We start from the raw sequence: 18655 nt of genomic DNA, 5'->3' as shown, positions 1-18655 counted from the left end.
AAGCAGAAGTCTGAATGCAGCCTCCTTTCCAGATGTGCTGTCTTTGCAGAGCAGAATAACATACCCCCCCCCCCCCCCCCGCCGCCCCCATACACGACATTCGGCGGTCGATCTGGCACATGTTCATTTCCACCCCCACCAGAAACGGTTTGCATTCGTGTGGGAGGAACAACAGTGTTCACTCAGTCCCGCCCCGGGGCTGTGTTAACTCTCCTGTCCTGTCATGATGTACTTGAAAGGACACAGCCATCTGGGCATGCCTCACACCGTCACACCGGCCACCGTATCAGTGACAATATTCTAATCTGAGTGGACGGGACGAGAAGTGGCAAGTATGTTGGAGGCCTCGTTAAGATGCGAGAGCTCTACAGGACGCAGGATCCCACCACACCGGCATCTTTCAGGTCGCTAGCATGCTGGGACATTGTCTATGAAGAAAAGCACAAATTACCACATTCTGCACCTGCCATCACCAAGAAGGAAGAGAGCTCTTTGGGCTCTGAAGCCCGCTTCTTCCACCTCTCAGTATCTGAGTGACACGGAGGGCTGCCAGAGTCCCAGATCGGGTCCCAGAGCAGGACAAGACCCCGTAGAAATGCAAAGCTATGGTACAAACAGCCCTTGGGACATACAAATGGGCAGATCTCATGCCTGCGGTATTAGAAGTGTTTGTAGTGGGGAAGATGCTGTGTGGAGTTGAAGATAAAGCCAGTGGGATCATCACAGTGTAGACACTAGGGTTCTGGAGCAAGACCCTGCCGGCTACAGAGGAGAATTGAATGTCACCTACGTAACAGCTCCCGGCTGGCCAGCGCGCCCTGTACGGGCATGCGCCTAACCGCGGGTCTGACCCAGTAAAGCACAAGCTCATGGCCGCCAGTGAGAACAGAGAAGTGGGTCAGGAACAGTCACAGCAGAAAGTGACAGGTGAGCCCCGGGAGCAGGATTCTGCTGGCCTTTACCTGAGAAAAGTCACAAGAGAAAGGCTTGTGGGAGCAGAGCCCCACCTCTGATTCTGGCCCCTAAGGGGAGGCGGCGGGAAACGTTCCCAAAGAGTAGAGCTTGAGAGAAGCTGTTCCCAAACCAGGGGAACTTCCTACATGCCGCTGGTAGACCTGGGCTGCCCGAGGACTGTAGTGAACGCCGCGGTGTGTCACTAGCCCCCCCTTCAGGACAGAGGCACTTACTCCTCGGCCCCCAGAGATGTTGACTGCCATCTGCCCACAACCACAACTCCCTCTAGAAATTGCCCTCTGCCAAAGACAGCCGCTTCACCCAACAGAATTCATCCTCCCCAAGGCCACTTCCCTTCACCGGAAAATGTGAGAGAATAGACATGGCCTCCTTGCCTCAGCTTGGGACCTTTCCCAGGGACCGTCTGACTCTCAGAACTTCCCGTGGTGGTGGCTGAGACCTCTGGTACAGCTGCTCCCTGCGCCCGGGTCTGTGACCTGCTTCATCACGTGTGTTGCTGCATGTAAATTTCAGAGTCGCAGAGTCAATTTCCCAGAGAACCTGACCTAAGATACCAGAGAAAGGGTGTTGAATTTTTTTAATGTTTATTTATTTTTGAGAGAGAGAGGCAGAGAGAGAGCGAGACACAATCCAAAGCAGGTTCCAGGCTCCGAGCTGTCAGCACAGAGCCCAACACGGGGCTCGAAGCCACGACACATGAGATCATGACCTGAGCCAAAGTCGGACACTTAACCAATTGAGCCACCCAGGCACCCGGGGGTTGAATTTTGTATGTTTATCTTATGTCTAGTCATTGTATAAAATTGCAAATTCTATGGAGAGTATCTTTAAATTTTTTTTAAGTTTGTTCATTTATTTTGAGAGAGAGAGAGAGTGCATAGGAAGGGTCAGAGAGGGGGAGAGAGAGAGAGAGAGAGAGAGAGAAAATCTCAAGCAGGCTCCACACTGTCAGTACAGAGCCTGATGTAGGGTTTGAACTCACAACTGTGAGATCATTACCTGAGTTGAAATCAAGAGTCGGATGCTCTGACTGCACCATCCAGGCACCCCTTAGATATACTACATATTTTAATTTCTTGACTTGTTTCATTAGGTAGAATTGCCAAGCAAATTGTCAGTAGTGGTTGTAATAGTGAGAATTCTCATCCTTTTTCCTTATTAAAGTAGCTGCAGATTTTTGATACTATTTTAAGGTAGTCTTTATCATATTTAGGCAATTTTCTTCTTGTCTTACACAGTTTTTTTTTTTTTTTTTTTTTTTTTTTTTTTTAAATAATGAATAGCCATTCCATTGTATGAAATGCCTTTTAGGTATCTCTTGACAAAAAAAAAAAAAAAATCAAAACAAAAAACAAAACAAAACAAAACAAAAACCCTGGATTTTTCTCCTTTATTTGTTGATGTGATAAACTGTGGATAGTTTTCATAAAGTCAAGCTATTCTTGCGTTTGTGATAAATGTAACTGGTTCGTGTTTAAAATTTTCTTGCCATGTCAAGTTGTATTCAATATGCCAATATTTTAAAATTTCTTGCTACTTTCTTTGGCTCACTCTTCTAATGAGGGTTTAGCATTAATGTAATGCCAACTTTTAAGAAGTGAATTTTTAAAAAAATGAGTTTTCTGTATTTTTTTATAGCTTCAAATTATTTCAATAACAAGAGAATTCCTTGACTTTTGAAAGTTAAATAGAACTCATCTCTAAAAATGCCAGGGTCTTGTACCTTTTAAAATGTAGAAACTTAATAATCTTCACAATTTAGCCTAGAGTTTTCCCATGGGCCATTTCCTTCTTCATTGTCATATTCTCATTTGTTTTGGCCAAACCCTCAAGTGTAACAGATATGTTCAAATCTGTCAACCCACCAGATAACGGACGGATGGGATTTCTACTCTTGCCCCAGGTGCGTGTGGGTGTGTGGGAGCTGAATTTCCTAAGTGGGTTCCCTTTGCTTGGATTGGGGTGCTCCATCATAGCAGAAACCCTGAGTGAATTCTCCAGGAAAAGGGTTGCTGTCACAGCCCATGGCTGGTCTTCAATGTATGCTGTAAAGTGACCGTAAATAGGGACGCCTGGGTGGCTCAGTCGGTTAAGCGTCTGGCTCTTGGTTTCATAATCTCATGGTCCACGGGCTCGAGACCCGTATCGGGCTCTATGCTGACAGCACAGAGCCTGATTGGGATTCTCTCTCTCCCTCTCTCTCTGCCCTTCCCCCTCTCACAAAATAAATAAATGAGCTTTAAAAAAATTAAAGTGAATGCAAATGGAACGTGCAATTCACAGAAGACGTGTTACAAATGGTGGCAAGCATAAGAAAGGATGTTCAACCTCATGACGATAAGGAGAATCCAAGTTTATGTACAATCAATGAGATATTGTTTTCCACGTAACACTGACAGAATTTTAAAACAACTGGTATTTCTCAGTTTTGGAGAAGGCATCTAGGACACGGACATGAGAGCAAATTCGCACAACATTTTCAGAGTTTGGCAATTTCTGTCGACACTTAACACGTGCATACCCTGTGATGTAGCCATTCCTCTTCCAGGAGTTTCCTTTATAAGAAATACCTGCACAAGTACACGAGCCTATATACGTAAGAACGTTCACTCAGCAGCATTTGAAATGGCAGATATTGGAGAATTAAACACCCATTCAAAGAGGAATAGTTAAGCAAATTGTGGAATCATCATTATTATAGAGGGCTATGCAGTTATTAAGAAGAATAAAATAGATCTTTATGTGCAAGCAGGGAATAATGTCCATGACGTATTGTGGAATAAAAGGGTCGGCCTGCAGAACGGCATGTATACCATGAAGCATGTGTGTAAATTGTGTGTGTTTGTGTGCGTTTAGCTGCCTAGCAAAATCTCTAGAAATGTGGGTACTCCTGGTAGTGTGGCAGGGATGAGGACACTTTATCTTCTTACTTAATTTATATCTATATTGCTTGACTTAAAAAAAAGGCACATATTACTTTGGCAATAAAAGAGACTTTTTTTAGAGCTTGCAACAAAAATGCTGATGTAATTTAAACCATTTGGCAATTTCTTTTAGAAAGAGCAAGACTAGAGCTTCCTCACTCTGGGAATTGGACTAAACGTGACTTAGTCTTTAAGGGAAGCAGACAAGGCATTAATTCTATTAATTAATGCATCAGCAGATTCCGTCTCAGCAAAGGCTGTGTTAATGAGGTGCTCGGGGCATTCATTATTTATCCTACAAATATCAACTCAGGGCCCTACTTGTGTCAGGTGGTATAACAGATGTGCCCTCTGAGGGTGAGGTGCTGGAGAAACGCAAATATAGCTCACAGACTGCTCCCTCCTCCCTACACCCAGGCCTCACCATCCCCCACCTCTCCGCAGATGACCTCTGTCACTCCCGGGCCCTGGAGCAAAATAAATAAATAAATAAATAAATAAATAAATAAATAATAAATAAAAAAAATAAAAAATAAAAAAATAAAATCATTCCGGCCTGGACTGCAACCTGACTCCCACCCAGCACTGTGGGCATCTCCGACACATCCCTCCTGGACCTCTCAGCCTTCTTTCCTTAAGGCTCACGGGGGACTGGGGACACAGGCAGCCCATGTGAGGCCCACCCAGGTAGCTCCTGGTGCCAGTAATGGCACAGTCCAGTCTCCCGTCCGCGGACCTAGCAACACGCCCCGTCCCCCTTGCGTTACCGCTCCGCGCCCGCATCCCTGCGCCAGCGTCCTCGCGCCCGCATCCCTGCGTCCGCACGCGCCCCGCGCGGTCCCCTGGGCCCGCGGGCCGCCCGGAGCTGTCCGTGGTGCTGACCGCAGGCGCCGCCCGCGCCCGGCCGCTGCGCACGCGTCCCGGGCGGGGCGCGCGGGACCCGCCGGCGCCGCCACTGCGCAGTCTCCCGCGCGGCCCCGGCCCGGCCCGCGCCCCGCGCCCCGCGCCCCGCGCCGCCTGCCCGGCCCCGCGGCCTCCGCCGGCCGCTTCCTGGGCGCGCCCGGGCCAGCCATGGCGCTCAACAATTTCCTCTTCGCGCAGTGCGTCTGCTACTTCCTGGCCTTCCTCTTCAGCTTCGTGGTGGTGGTGCCGCTGTCCGAGAACGGCCACGACTTCCGCGGCCGCTGCCTGCTGTTCACCGAGGGCATGTGGCTGAGCGCCAACCTGACGGTGCAGGAGCGCGAGCGCTTCACGGTGCAGGAGTGGGGCCCGCCGGCCGCCTGCCGCTTCAGCCTGCTCGCCAGCCTCCTCTCGCTGCTGCTCGCCGCCGCGCACGCCTGGCGCACGCTCTTCTTCCTGTGCAAGGGACACGAGGGGTAAGTGGGGGCCTGGCGGACGCAGCCCTCAGCCCCCGCACGGCGTCCCTGCCGTGCCCGCAGCGCCCCCCAGGCCCTCCCCCCTCGAGGAGGAGCCACGGCCCCTCCCTCTTCCCCGGGAGCTCGCGGGCCCTAAAATGTCAGCCCTCGGAGCTCCCCGCCTCCGTGCCAACTGCCCTTTGTCTGCGCAGAACCCGGGACCCCGAGGGTCACTCGCACTCCCTACAAGGCCAGTGCTTCCCTCCCCGAGTGTGCGTCACCTCTCGCTTTGGGCATTTACCTCCCCTGCTCCTGGGGCGCAAATATTGCCTTGTCATCTGGGAGCAGCCCTGGGCCCTCCCTGGCTTGCTGGCTCAGCTGGGCCCACACCCGTCAGTGCTTTGCGACAGCCCCTAGCAGGTCTGGGCCTGGGTGCTCCTCTGGTGGAGGGGAGGGACCAGGCCAGGCTGGTGATTGATCAGGCAGACGGGGCATTCCTCCCCTCACCCCCATCCTCCTGGGAAGGATGGTGGTGGGGCAAAGGCCAGAGGGAACCCTCTCTGGGTCTACGGCCAGTGCTCGGACCTTGGCTGGGGTTGTAAGACGGGAGCCTCAGGTCCCTGAGGCCTCCCTCCCTCCTGGCCTCCGCATCCCCCTTCACCTTTCCCTGCCCTGGCACAATTCTGTGAGAGAGTGGGATGTGGTTCACCTGGGGTCCTCAGCCAGTAGCGTTCCGTGCACCTCCAGCCTGTGGGACCCTCTGTGGACCCACCACGCCCCTTGCCGTGGACTGCTGTGCTGTGCTCCCAGGAGGCCATCCTGCCCTTGCCTGCCCTCACATCCACAGGGGAGATCCGGGCCTTCTCCCAAACTCTGCCCCCCCCACTGGCCTCCACACATCACTCTTTGGCAGTTTGGGGGCCTATTCTCTTCTTTCGGGGATGTGAGAGAGAAGCTGTTGCTCTGAGAGGCCGAGCGGGTAGAAGGCTCAAGCAGGGACTCTGGAGAGCCCTCAGAGGGGCCAGGGAGGAATGACAGGGTGGCAGGGTAAAGAGGACCCGAGCAGCCGAGGCAGAGCCCAGCGTGGGGGCTGACACACTCGGAGGAGGGTGAGGTCCAGCAACACACACACGTGTGGGTCTCCGGGGCTGGTGCAGCAAAGATCACAGACACTGAGGCCGTAAACAATTTATTCCCCCACGGGTCTGGAGGCCGAGGGTCAGAGATCAAGGGGCTGGCAGGGCAGGCTCCCTCTGGAGGGAGAATCCTTTCCAGGCCAGCTTCTGGTGCCTGCCCACAACCCTTGACATTCCTTGGCTGGGGCTTTGCCGCTCCTGTCGCTGTCTATCTTCACATGGCCTCTTTTCTCTCTCTGTTTCTTCCCCTCTTCTTATAAAGACACCAGTCATTGGATTTAAGGTGCACCTCATCCTGAGGTCTTTAGCTGAATGACACGTGCAAAGACCCCGTCTCCAGTTAAGGTCACAGGCATCTGTCCTGAGGCGAAGACTTGGACATACGTTGTCAGGGCACAGCTCAGCGCATCACTGTTTCTGGATTCAGGGTCTGCGGGAAGCCGCATGTCAGCCTGGGCAGGCCTCTGGGGGCGGTGGGGGGGGGGGCGCTGTGGGGCTGGAACTCTGCCCCGGTGAGCCCAGGCCAGTCCAGGGGGCCATCCTGCCCTGCCACAGGCCTCTTACTTCCCTCAGCCCACTCGACGGCCGGTGTCCCCAGGAGGGATTTCAGGTGTCACGTGCGTGCACGTTGCCGACCTTGGGTGTTACCGTAGTCAGCATCCCTGTGCAGATGGGGACAGGGGAAGCCTCTCTGCATATGAGACAGGGTCTGAGGAGGAGAGGACGGCCAGCAGGGTAGGGGAGCCGAGGTCCCTGCCGTCCGGGAGGCTGGGGGCAGTGGGCACAGGCCCATCGTCCCACCTCGTCCCTGTAAGACAAGCACCCTCAGGAGGCCCCCCTGGTACAGCTGTGAGTTGACAAAGGACAGAAGCTGCTGTTACTGCTGTCCCTAGATTTGCTGCCCCGTCTGAGTGACTGAGATTTCTTTCCCACAGGCTCTGGGGCTCTCAGCCCTCCCTGCCCTGCTCCCAGTCTCTGGGGGTCCCTGGGGCTCTGGAGCCCCACATTGCTGTGAGCCCCAGAGGCCGGGCCCTGCCTGCTTGCAGGCCCTCACCGGCTAGACCCTGAACACCTTTAGGCCATTTGTCTTATAGGGACGAGGTGCCCTCAGCAGCCAGCCCGCTGTGACATCTGTCCAAGGGTCAAGCCTTCATCCGGGTCTGGTGGTAGGACGAGGCCAGAGCTCCCCCTGATGGATACCCAGGAGTGGCTCCGTCTGAGGGCCCCCCCCCCCCCCCCCCCCCCGGGCTGGATGAACCCAAGACAGGTTCTGTGTGCTCAGGGCTGACCTTGGGAGTCACAGATTAGCGTTTGTTGAATGAAGACGGAAAGGAGGCCTGCGTGTGAGGTCTGCTCCCTCGCAGCCACTCCCCCAGCCCTGGGGTCTTCAGATCCATAGTCTGGCCGAGGGGTCAGCCCTGCAGGCCTGCCAGGCCAAGTCCTGGGCCCCCAGAAAGGTTGGGCCTGCCTCATGGGCAGGCAAGATGGGGGCCTGGAGAAGCCGGTCCCGGCTCAGGTGTCGGTCCAGCCGTGTAGAGCAGGCGAGCGGGTGCTGGGACAGTAGGGGACTCGGGACAGACAGGAGGCCGGGAAGGGCGGTTAGAGTGAGCTCGTGGGGTGGTGAGGGCCCTCAGGGTGTCCAGCTCATCAAGGACATCACTGCTGCTGTCAGCCTTGGGGTCTGCTTCGGGGTTGTGTGCACACTAATTCTCTTGAGTCCACGTTCAGAGACCAGCCAGGACCCTGCCGAGACCCAGGGCAGAGCCCTGCCCTTTGGGCTGTGTGAAAGGGCTCGGGGCCGGGTCCCTGGCGCCTGAGCTAGACCCTGTCCATGGTGCCAGCTCCCCCCTCACGTACGGTATGTCCCTGGACAGAGTGGGGCCCTGGACAGCTTGTGCCCAGGAGAATAAGGGGCTAAGGGTGGGGACAGCTTGCAGGAGGCTTCATCCTGGTTGTGGCTGAAGGAATGGGCCTGTGAAACAGAGGCCTCTGGGGCTTCCTCGGGTGCTTGCTGGCTGGGGACACTGGGCGAGGCCGGGGTGGGTCACAGGCCTGGGGGGGGGCCCAGGGCAGTGGAGGGTACAGGTGGCCTCGAGTTTGTGATCCACGGCTGGGGAGTGCTGGGTCAGAACAACCCATCTGCCTGCCCACACTTGTCCCCCAGCCTGCAGTCGCTCCCAGGGCTTTCCGGATAACTGTCACCATGGAGACAGCACATCCGGCCTGGCACCCTGAGAGGCAGTGGTGGTGGTGGGAGAAAGATGGACTTAACCCCGTGTGTGCCGAGCTTCCTGTTTAGGGCCGCAGGCTGATGGGTCCTTGGGGAGCAGGGCGGGGTGGGGGGGGCACTGTGGACTCTGAGGGCCGAGTCGAATGAGGCTCTGGACACACCCAGTTCTTCAGAACTCTGCAGCCCAGACAGGTTCCATGGAAGGAGCCAGAGATGGACTTGGGGAGTAGGAGGAGGCTGTTGGGATGACCACAGCCCCACACCCTCCCCTGTCTGATGGCTCGGGGACTCCGTGTTCCTGTCATGGGAGGAGAGCCCCCAATTGTGCCTGTTTAACATGGATGTGGCTGGAAGTTTCTGGCTACGGAAGGTTATGTTGTTCCCGCCCCCCAGGGAGTGGGAGCTGTGTCTCAGGCTGAGCAGGCTTCCCTGGGGGTGGTTTTGGCCACACAGGGAGCATGGAGCCGGGTGTGCCTCTCTAGAATTTGGTGCTGGACATGGGGGATGCCGCCCCCCCCCCCCATGAGGGGGAGCAGGACTTGAGGTTGGGGACTGCCCAGCAAACACATCCTCTGCACCCTGGTCATACCCCCCTCTTCCAGGAAGTCCTGCTGAGGGCAGCAGCTGGCTCATCCAGGATGCCGGGCACCTGCAGGGCAGGGTGCCTGGCGTGATGGCGGAAGGCTGCTGGCAGGTGGCGGGCACCTAGGGAGCCTGCCTTCGTGCCCAAGGCGGGCGGCTTCTTTGCTCCGCCTGTGGACGCTCGGTCCTGGCCCCCCGGGACCCGTTCGTTCTCCTGGGCTGGAGCGGAGTGGCCATCCAAAGCCGGGGTGTAGGCTCTGGGTAGCCTCTGCTTTCCTTGGAGCATTCGCTCCCGGGAAGGAGGGCCCCCCGTGGACTCTCCGAGCCCTGCTTAGCCCCACGCGGTCCACAGGGGGCACAGCTGGCCCCCAGCCATCGGCTCCTTGCATCTGGTGGCTGATGCTGCTCCCATGCTTCCGTCTCCGCGGCCACAGGCCGAGCCCCACGCGCAGGGCTGCAGGTGCGCCAGCCCAGGGCTCTGGCGGCGGGTGGAGGCTTGTCCCGGGGAGGGAGGGGGTGCTCATGCTCAGGAGGAAGCCCCCTGCCCACGCAGGCTCCCTCAGTTTCCAAAGTGACCCAGTGGGGGGCTCTTGCTGCCCAATTTACAGAGGGAGAAATTGAGGCACAGAAAATGACTTGCTGAAGGTCACCCCGCTGGCAAAGAGGTGGCTGGAGCTGACACGCTGCTGTCCCCAGTGACAGCCTCGGAGGTGGGGTTGGCCCCAACGTACCCCTCTTTGTAACTCCGGGCCTCTTATTCAGAGCGCCCAGGGCCAGGTGGATTTTGCGGTCTGGAGCTGTCTGTCGGGGTCCCAGCTGGGAACAGATGCTCAGGCTCACGCACGTGAGGGTAACTTGAGGAGGGCGGTCGGCAGAGACGAGGATGTGGGTCAGGCCTGGGCCCTGTGACGGCCCTGTCACCTCCTCTGGCTGCAGGCACCGGAAGAGACGTGGTGACCTTCAGTGGAGGGACGGCCACCCAGGGGGCATCCCCCCTCCCCACGTCCCCCCCAGCAGAGGCCTGGGGATGAACACTCACTGCCTCTCCTTCCACCCCTGCCCGGTCCCCACTGGCTGGGCTCAACCAGGAGCCGGGGAGAGGGGTCATTGCCGTGGTCTACTTGGGTCAGCCCCCTGGGCAGAGGATGGAGAGGCAATGATCTGCAGAGTCGGGGAACTCAGCAGCCCTCGGGCCATCTGCAGTGGGCAGGGGGCACGGCGCCCACCCACCCATGACGAAACGCCCGGCCGGCTCAGGCCGCGCCGGGAGTCGAACGCAGGGAGGTTTGCGCCGCAAACACACGTGACCTGGACACTGAGCTGTCCGGTGACGGCCCTGACGATGGCCCCGGTCAGCTGGGAGTGGTGCTGACGTGCCGCGCATCCGTGTGAACGTGGGCGCAGACCCGCTGGCTATGATTCTGGGACTGCAGCCTCGGGCCTCCGGCCTCCTGTTCATGCCCCCAGCCCTGGCCCTGCTGGACGTGCTGCTGGCCGCGGTTGATCGCCCGCCCAAGGCTGGGGTGCCTCCCGGGGCCAGGACCGGGGCATGGTTATTTCTTTGTCCTCAGGGCCCAGCACAGGGTGAGGGGGTGCTCAGTCAGCACGTGGCGGGTGCAGGCGGGGACAAATGCAAAATGGACGGTGCGTGCATCCCCCTTCGTCCCGGGGGAAGCCACCGCATCCGACAGCAGCTTTCACGATTTCCTGGCTGGGGCCCCGGCTGAGACCTCTAGGATGTGTTCTCTGTGAAGCCAGTTTGGGTCGATCTCGCCCCTCACACTCCATGTGTCGATGGACAGATGTCCACGTGGTAGGTGTGGCCGGGGCTGGCATCCCCCCTGAGGGCGTCCCTGTCCCCCCACCCTACAGGTCCCCAGGCTCAGCCAGACCCGGGACTCTGAGTCTCCAGGGGGCGATTTGGAGATGGCGGGTAGTGGGGCAGGGGCATCTGGCGGGGTGGGCTGCCGTGCCCCAGCCACACGCCCCCCTCGGCCGGAGAGCAAACGCTGGTGTCCTGTGTAGGCACCTTGGTGGGGCCGTGTCGTGTGGACCCCGAGTGAGCTCTGTCCTCCTGGCCCTGCCTCCTGCGTCCCCCACCCCCTCCCCGGGCACAGCTGGGCCTTAGGATGCAGTGGGGAGATGAGGGCGGGGTCACACCACAAGCCCCTGACGCAGGTGCAGGCCAGCGGCGTCGATGACCACGTGGGCACGTGGCCTCAGGGCAGCCTCGTCAGGAACGGCCTGGGAAGGGCGTCCTGCTTTGTCAGCATGCGCTGGTCCTGACGCTCTGGGACCAAACGTCCTAGGGTTCAGTCTTGGCTCTGCCTCCTCCGGAAGGCGGTGCTGACACGTGTCCCCACGCTGGGTCTCCGGGAGGTTGGGCTGGGCAGCCTGGGGTCAGCATGGGACTTTGGGGTGAGGGACAGTGAGGGACGGGAAAGTGGCCCTGGCGGCCCCACAGGGCCCCGTCACCCTATCGGGCCCACACGCCAGCTGTCTCCTGGCACTGCTGGGGTGTCATGGGGACCCTGGTGGTGGCGCGCGGTGACCGTCCCCTCCTGTCCTTTGCTGAAGCTCCTTCCTCTACGCCTTCCTGAACCTTCTGGTCAGCGCCTCTGTGGTCTTTCTCGTCTTCATCGCCAGCACCATTGTGAGCGTGGGCTTCACCATGTGGTGTGATGCCATCACCGAGAAGGGCACCGTGTCCCACAGGTGCGCCTGGGCCCCGCCCCACCCCCACTGCCCCCAGCCGACGTCTTGGCGCATGAATCCCATTCTGAACTCGGGGTTTTGTCCTTCCTGCCTGTGCCCCCACCTGTGCATACCTGGCCAGGGACTTCCTGGGACCCGCCCCCTTGGCCTCAATACCCCCTTCAGTGAAAGTAGGGCACCTCCCACACCCTGGAGGTGGATCCAGGCCGAATGTGTGTGGGGGGAGGGGGTACGTAGGCCCAGCGCACTCGACCCTGGAGGGCCGGATATGGCTACACAGCACAGGCCCTGGAGATCCCGCCCTGTGCTGCCTTCGCGGGCAGAGGCCTGGGCTGAGTGCTGGGCCGGATTTGGTCGTGGAGGGTTTGGAAGACAGCGATAGGGATGGGGAGGAGCGGGAGCAGAAGCTTCTGGTTGGAGGGGGCCAGGGATGAAGCCTTTGGGGCTAGGACAGTTGCCTCACCGTTTGGGGGTGCTGCATGCCGCTCCCCATGCCCCGTGTCCTGGCGTCACCTGCCACCCTGCGCCTTGGTGTTTCAGCTGCGAAGAGCTCCAGGACATCAACTTGGAGCTTAACGTGGACAACTCTGCCTTCTACGACCAGTTTGCCATCGCCCAGGTAGGTGGGGCTGCCGGGTAGGCGGGCCTGTCCAGGGAGGCGGGGTTGTTCAGGTAGGAGGGGCTTCTGGGTAGGCGGGGGGTATTCTGGTAGGCGGGGCTCCCGGGTAAGCGGGCTGTTGTGGTAGGCAGGGCTGTTCAGGCAGGCGGGGCCGTTCTGGTAGGTGGGGCTACCGGGTAAGCGGGGCTGTTCATGTAGGTGGGGCTGCTGGGTAGGCGGGCCTGTCCCGGTAGGCGGGGTTGTTCAGTAGGAGGGGCTTCTGGGTAGGCGGGGGCTATTCTGGTAGGCGAGGCTGCCGGGTAGGCGGGCTGTTCTGGTAGGCAGGGCTGTTCAGGCAGGCGGGGCTGTTCTGGTAGGAGGGGCTGCCGGGTAGGCGGGGATGTTCAGGTAGGAGGGGCTCCTGGGTAGGCGGGCTGTTCTGGTAGGAGGGGCTGCTGGGTAGGCGGGGTTGTTGAGGTAGGTAGGGCTACCGGGTAGGCGGGGCTGTTCATGTAGGTGGGGCTGCTGGGTAGGCGGCCTGTTCTGGTAGGCAGGACTGTTCAGGCAGGCGGGGCTGTTCTGGTAGGAGGAGCTGCCGGGTAGGCGGGGATGTTCAGGTAGGAGACACTGGTTGCCAGGTAGGCAGGGCTGCTTTGGTAGGCGGGGCTGTTCTGGTAGGAGGGGCTGCTGGGTAGGCCGGGTTGTTCAGGTAGTGGGGGCTGCCAAGTTGGCGGGGCTGTTCTGGTGGGAGAGGGTGCCGGGTAGGCAGGGATGTTCAGGTAGGAGGGGCTGCTAGGTAGGCGGGCTGTTCTGGTAGGCAGGGCTGTTCAGGCAGGCGGGGCTGTTCTGGTAGGTGGGGCTGCCGGGTAGGCGGGGCTGTTCTGGTAGGCGGGGTTTTTCAGGTAGGAGAGACTCGTTGCCAGGTAGGCGGGGCTGTTTTGGTAGGCGGGGATGTTCAGGTAGGAGGGGCTGCTAGGTAGGCGGGGCTGTTCTGGTGGGAGGGGGTGCCGGGTAGGCGGGGCTGTTCTGCTAGGCAGGGAAGCATGCATCGTGGGGAGGATTCCATTCACTGCTGAATACACCGGATACACAGACTGTCTCCAAACGTTCTCGCTCTCATCCAGGGGAGGTCGAGGATGGGGCCAAGCAACGGAGATACAGCTGAGTGAGTGGTATAGTCGGGAAGGCTTCCTGGAGGAGGGGTTGGAAGAGCTGGATCTCAGAGACTGAGTGAGGGTTCTCGCAGGTGGATGTGGAGAGGGGTGAGGCATTGGGCTCCTAGGAGGAGGGGCCAGCGTGAGCTAACTGCGGAAGTGAGGTTCAGGGGGTGAGGGAGTGGCTGTGTGCCAGGAAAGGAAACCAGGCATCAGATCCCTGGTCTGCAGTCCGGGGCAGGGCGCTTGGAGCGGGGACCCTCCGATAGATGCTGGGGGGCTTGTGGTTACTGCCTGGCCAGGGGAAGCAGATGCCATGTCTGAGGAACGGTGTGGGGGGGCAGAGACCCTCCCCCTGCCTGGCCTCCAGGAGACCCGGTGCCTCTCTGGGGACCCATTGGCTGGGATACAGGTGTGTTGGGGCTTGTCAGGGGTCAGTGAGGGCCTGTGTCTGAGTCCACATTTGTGTCTAGGCAGACGACGCTGCTGCGGGGTGCGCAGGTGGGGTTGGCTTCTTCCAGCCCTGGGCAGGGCTTGCTGGCATCCAGGTCCATGTTTGGACCCCAGACTGGCCTCTCAGGGCTCACATGGGCCCGTGGCTGATCTGAGGACTCTTCCTTTGGAGAGGAGTCCGCTGGGGGGCGGCACATCTGGTGGGTCCAAGGTTCTTTGCTGACATGAGCTGAAAGCACCAGAGACTCCTTCACGAAGATGGAATGGAAAATGCTTCGGGGCTACTTGCGCCAATTAGATTAGGAAGGCGCGAGCTGAGTCTGGTGACAACCTGACATGAGGATCTGTTGCCTGTGGCTCAGGCCTGGTTCCGTTAAATTGTTTCTCCTTCAGCTGTTTGGGAGAAGCCGATAAAGGTCAATTCACCCCAGCAGCTGGAGGTGGCTCTGTCATGGGCGGGCTCTCCTTGGGGCCGGGTGGGCTGGGCTGCCTGGGGGCGAGGGTGGGCAGAACCCCAAAAGCATCGTGCAGCTCGGGGTTCAGAGGGCAGGCCGCCAGATGCCAGGGAGGGATGGGCGTGTGGGGGAGGAGGCGAGGCGGACCCCGGGGCAGGGGGGTTGCGGGCCGGCCGGCCTCCTGACCCTGCCTCTGCCCTCTGTGTAGTTCGGCCTCTGGGCCTCGTGGCTGGCCTGGCTGGCCGTCACCATCCTGGCTTTCCTGAAAGTCTACCACAACTACCGCCAGGAGGACCTGTTGGACAGCCTGGTCCACGAGAAGGAGCTGCTGCTGGCCAGGCCGACCCCCCGCACCTCCTTCCAGGAGGAGAAGAGCGCGGTCATCTAGGTGCGGGCGGGGGAGCCCGGCCCCCAGATGCCCCCCCCAACCCCCGCCTCGCCCCGGGGCTCACAGCCCCACCTGGGGGAGCAGCGGGGGGCCCTGCCTGGCCCCACCTGCCCCTCGCCTTGCATGTCCCCCCTCGGCACCGTGCAAAGTGAGTGAGCCCGCTCACCGAGCCCCCCACCCCCACCCTGAGCGTGGCGGCTGCCCCGGGTGGGCGCCGGCCCTCAGGGCCACGCAGGGGCCTCCTCCGGGCTCCGTGCTTGCACGGCCGGCCTTTCCGGGGGGCGCTGGCCGGGCAGGCCTGCTGAGCGGGGGTCCAGACTCTAGGGCACCTCTGCCGTAGGGCTCGCCTGCACGCCACGGCTGGGAGCCGTCTCCGTCACCTTGCCGGCTTGCCCGGGTGTGATTCTGTGTGCGATTCTGTCGGGCAGCCTGCGTCCCCAGAGTGACCCCAGCCCACGAGGACCACGTGTCGCTCTTGTCCCTTGCTCCTGAGCAGTGCGTGGGCCAAGACTTCTGTGGCCTGGGAGCTGGGGGGTGGGTGCAGGAGGGAGCTCTCCGGCAGTGTGTTCCCCACCTTCTGGCCCTGCACCCCCCGCCCCTGCCGCAGGGCCCGGTTCCCTGTGCTCCTGCTTCGTGGTGCTCAGGTGGCCAGGCCTGGTCTCAGCGTCAAAAGCATAGGGCAGTGGTGTTGCCCTGAGTCAGGTGGTGGCTGTGTGGGTGTCCTGGAAAGTGGCCGTGGTGTCAGGGCCGGGGGCCCGCGCCCGGTGCCCCTCGTCCTCTGCCATGGGACTTGCCGGGGGAGCCCCGGGTGGCCCTGCCTGGAGGCTCCTCGGGCCCCAACGTGTGTGTCACAGGGTGGGGAGGTGGGGGAGGCGGGGACACGGGCTGAGGGGCACAGCGCCCCCTAGGGAGGATGGGGTGGGGCAGGTGCCACTGTAGGCGTCTGGGTGAGCGTGTGAGTGCATGTGAGCGTGTGGATGTGTCTGTGTGATATTAGTGCGTGTGTGACACGAGCGTGTGCACACGCATGGAAGTGCACGGGAAGGTGTGAGTGTGTGAGCATGTAGCTCTACGTGAGCTCACATTCACAAGTGTGAGTGAGTGTGCGCAGGAATGTGAGCACGTGCATGTGCACACACGAGTGTGTGAGCATGGATGGGAATGTGTGTGCACAACCGTGAGCGTGAGTGTGTGCGTGCCGCAAGGTGTGAGCAGACGTCAGGGCTGGTGAGGACACAGCGGCTCCTCTGGCCTTCGTCCACCGGGACGCCCCCTGTGCCCCCGGCCCCCCCCCCCCGGTGGAGGGGCTGCCTTCCCGTCTGATGGACGGAGCCTGGAGCACTGAGGCCGCCAGAGGGCATGACCCCGTCCACACGGGGGCAGGTGGAGGAGCCGGGGGGACCCGTGACCCCAGAGCTCAGTGATGAGCCACCTGCGCTGCTGGGCTGTGGACCCCCCTCCTCGCGGGGCTCCCCGGCTTCCACATCTGCACGCAGTGCTCCTCTGCAGGAGTGGGGCACCCCGTTCTCGTCTCCCGGGCTGACCCTCCTGCTGCTCCCCACCATCCAGGGAAGGAGACGCCTGGCTCCCCGCATCCATGCCTCGCGCTGCCAGGGGCTGGTTTGGTCTCCCACACGGGGGCACGGATCTCCCGAGGCCACGGACGCGGGCCCGGGGCGAGGTGCCGAGTGGGGCAGGCAGCCTGGGCCAGGGAAGGGAGGCCTCCCGTCACCTCCTGGCATCTCAGAGGCGCTCAGCCCTGCCGAGAATGTCAGACAGAGCAGCTGGGTTGCTGGGGGAGCTGTTTTGGGAGAACTGAGGCCCCCAAGCCCATCTGGTCTCAGCTCCGCCCTCATGCACGAGCTGAGGGGACCCTCTCCAGCCCCTGAGCGCTCCGCTCTGCTCCCAGCAACAGCCAGGCCCCGGGGCAGAGGAGCAGGGGCGGGACGTGGCCTCCTGGAGCCCCAGGGTCCACGGCAGGTTTGGGCCCGCCCTTGGCAGCTGCCGCTCCTGGAGCGCCCGGCCCGGTCTGGGGCCTCCCCTCGGTCAGGCTAGGGGAGACGCGCGCCCACTTACCTGCAGGTGTCACTGGTAGAGTGGGGTTGTCGCTGGCACAGACCCGTGTCAGGCCAGCGGGGGGCTTCCAGGGAGGGGACAGCTGGGTCCCCCAGGGCTGGGCAGGAAGGGCCCCCCCGATCGCTTCTGCTTCTCCCAGCTGCGCGTGGATAACAGACATCTTTGTCTTAACTCCACTCCTGACGAAAACCGAAAGTAATGATTCTTAAGCCTGGTGTGTCTGTTGTTCAACGTCCAAATAAACACAAAGTCCTGAGCCTTGTTGTGGACAATGGAGCCTCTGCGCCCCCGGCCCCAACCTCCATCCACCTTCAGCGTCCTGGCTTCCGGTGTTTCGTCCGCTCCTACGATGTAAAAACTGCCTTGTGTTTGTTCCTGTCGCTTCAGAACCTTGCCGGGATGAGGGCCTGGCCTCTCCGGTTTCGGACCTTCGCGTCCGCGCGGGCTCCGGGGCTTCCCGGGGCGCACGGCTGGACGCGGGATTTCGGACCTCTCAGGGTGTGCACAGCCTGAGCAGTGGTCTCCCCAAAGCAGGTGCTCACGGCCTGTGGGCCCTCCGGACCCGGGATGTCTGCCGTCACGGGCTCTTGGCCGAGAGCAGTGGCTGTGAGGAGGGGGCTGCCTCACGCCTCATGGCGGGACTGCCCCAGGGCGGGACCAGGGCTCGAGGGGCTGACCCTGAGGCTTGTGGCCGCCCCACGGGCTTGGACATGTGACCTGCCTCTCTGAGCCTCAGTTTCCCCATCTGGAATATGGGTAGTAATCTGCCCGTCCTCTTCGGGGGCTGGGGTGAGGCGAGGTGGGGTCCTGGGGGGAGGGCTGGGCTGCTGCGGGAGGTGGTAACCACCCTGGTCGTGCTAGAACCGGCTGTGACCCCGGATGGTCCCTGAGGGCTGGGGTCCTCCCCCCACCATGGCCCCTGTCGGCTCCTGCTTCTGGAGACCGGCCCCTCCTCTCCACCCGGGCCCCCTGAATCCCGAACCCTGTAACCACCGCCCCAGGCCCTGAGGCCCGGCAGAAAAGGCTTCCCCACTGCCCCCACCTCTGCTTTAGCCGATGAAGCCAATTCCATAGCAAATGGTCCCCGTTTCGCTCCTTTGGGTAAAAACCCCCAGACTAATAAAAGAGGTGGCAGTGCGTTTTAATAGAAAACCAGTGTGTCCCCACTTTGGTAATGGGGACAGGCACTTCGAGCGTCACCCCGGGAAGGAGCGGCACGGCACTGGCCGTCCCGTGGACGCTTGTCTGCGGGTTGCTGCGGGAGATGGCGTCTTCCTGGCAGTCCCTCCTGGTGTCTGACCACGGGCCTCCCCGCTTTTCCCAGGCCCCCCTCCAGGCGGGGGTCCGGACCACTCGGGTCCCCATGGCCTTGCAGCACCAGCGATGGCACGGTGTCTGCACAGGGTCACGGGACTCAGAGGCACTGTGGCTGGCGTGTGGCACCACCTGGGGTCCGGGCGCACGCGCCGTGCTCCGGAGGCGGTGGGGGTCCGGGCAGAGCGGGCTGCCTCTCGGCCGCTCCGGGTGGACGGCGGAGGTCGCGGGCGGCACATGTTTCCCCCGGGGCACGAGAGGGTCCCTGAGGCCTCGGGGTCAGACCTGGGCCCAGAGGCT

General features: G+C 60.8%; 1 protein-coding gene across 2 annotated transcripts in view; it reads left to right on the top strand.

Annotated features, from left to right (window-relative positions):
• Nucleotides 1-4733: 4733 nt before the first annotated feature.
• Nucleotides 4734-18655, top strand: part of TMEM179 (transmembrane protein 179) — a 61790-nt gene continuing 47868 nt past the window's right edge. The window contains exons 1-4 of one of the 2 annotated variants that reach the window (XM_053889907.1): nucleotides 4769-5275; nucleotides 11780-11917; nucleotides 12458-12536; nucleotides 14786-17297. In XM_053889907.1, the coding sequence (XP_053745882.1) occupies nucleotides 4971-5275; nucleotides 11780-11917; nucleotides 12458-12536; nucleotides 14786-14965 (702 nt within the window). In that variant the 5' untranslated portion in view covers nucleotides 4769-4970 and the 3' untranslated portion in view covers nucleotides 14966-17297. Of the gene's footprint in view, nucleotides 5276-11779; nucleotides 11918-12457; nucleotides 12537-14785; nucleotides 17298-18655 lie in introns of those variants that run through there. The other variant, XR_008417383.1, reaches the window with a different exon arrangement.

Source organism: Panthera pardus, unplaced genomic scaffold, assembly GCF_024362965.1.
Source record: "Panthera pardus isolate Hobbes unplaced genomic scaffold, ASM2436296v1 HiC_scaffold_24, whole genome shotgun sequence".
Taxonomy (NCBI): domain Eukaryota; kingdom Metazoa; phylum Chordata; class Mammalia; order Carnivora; family Felidae; genus Panthera; species Panthera pardus.
Note: the sequence above shows the minus strand (reverse complement) of the source record. Positions and strands in the feature narration are given on the sequence as shown.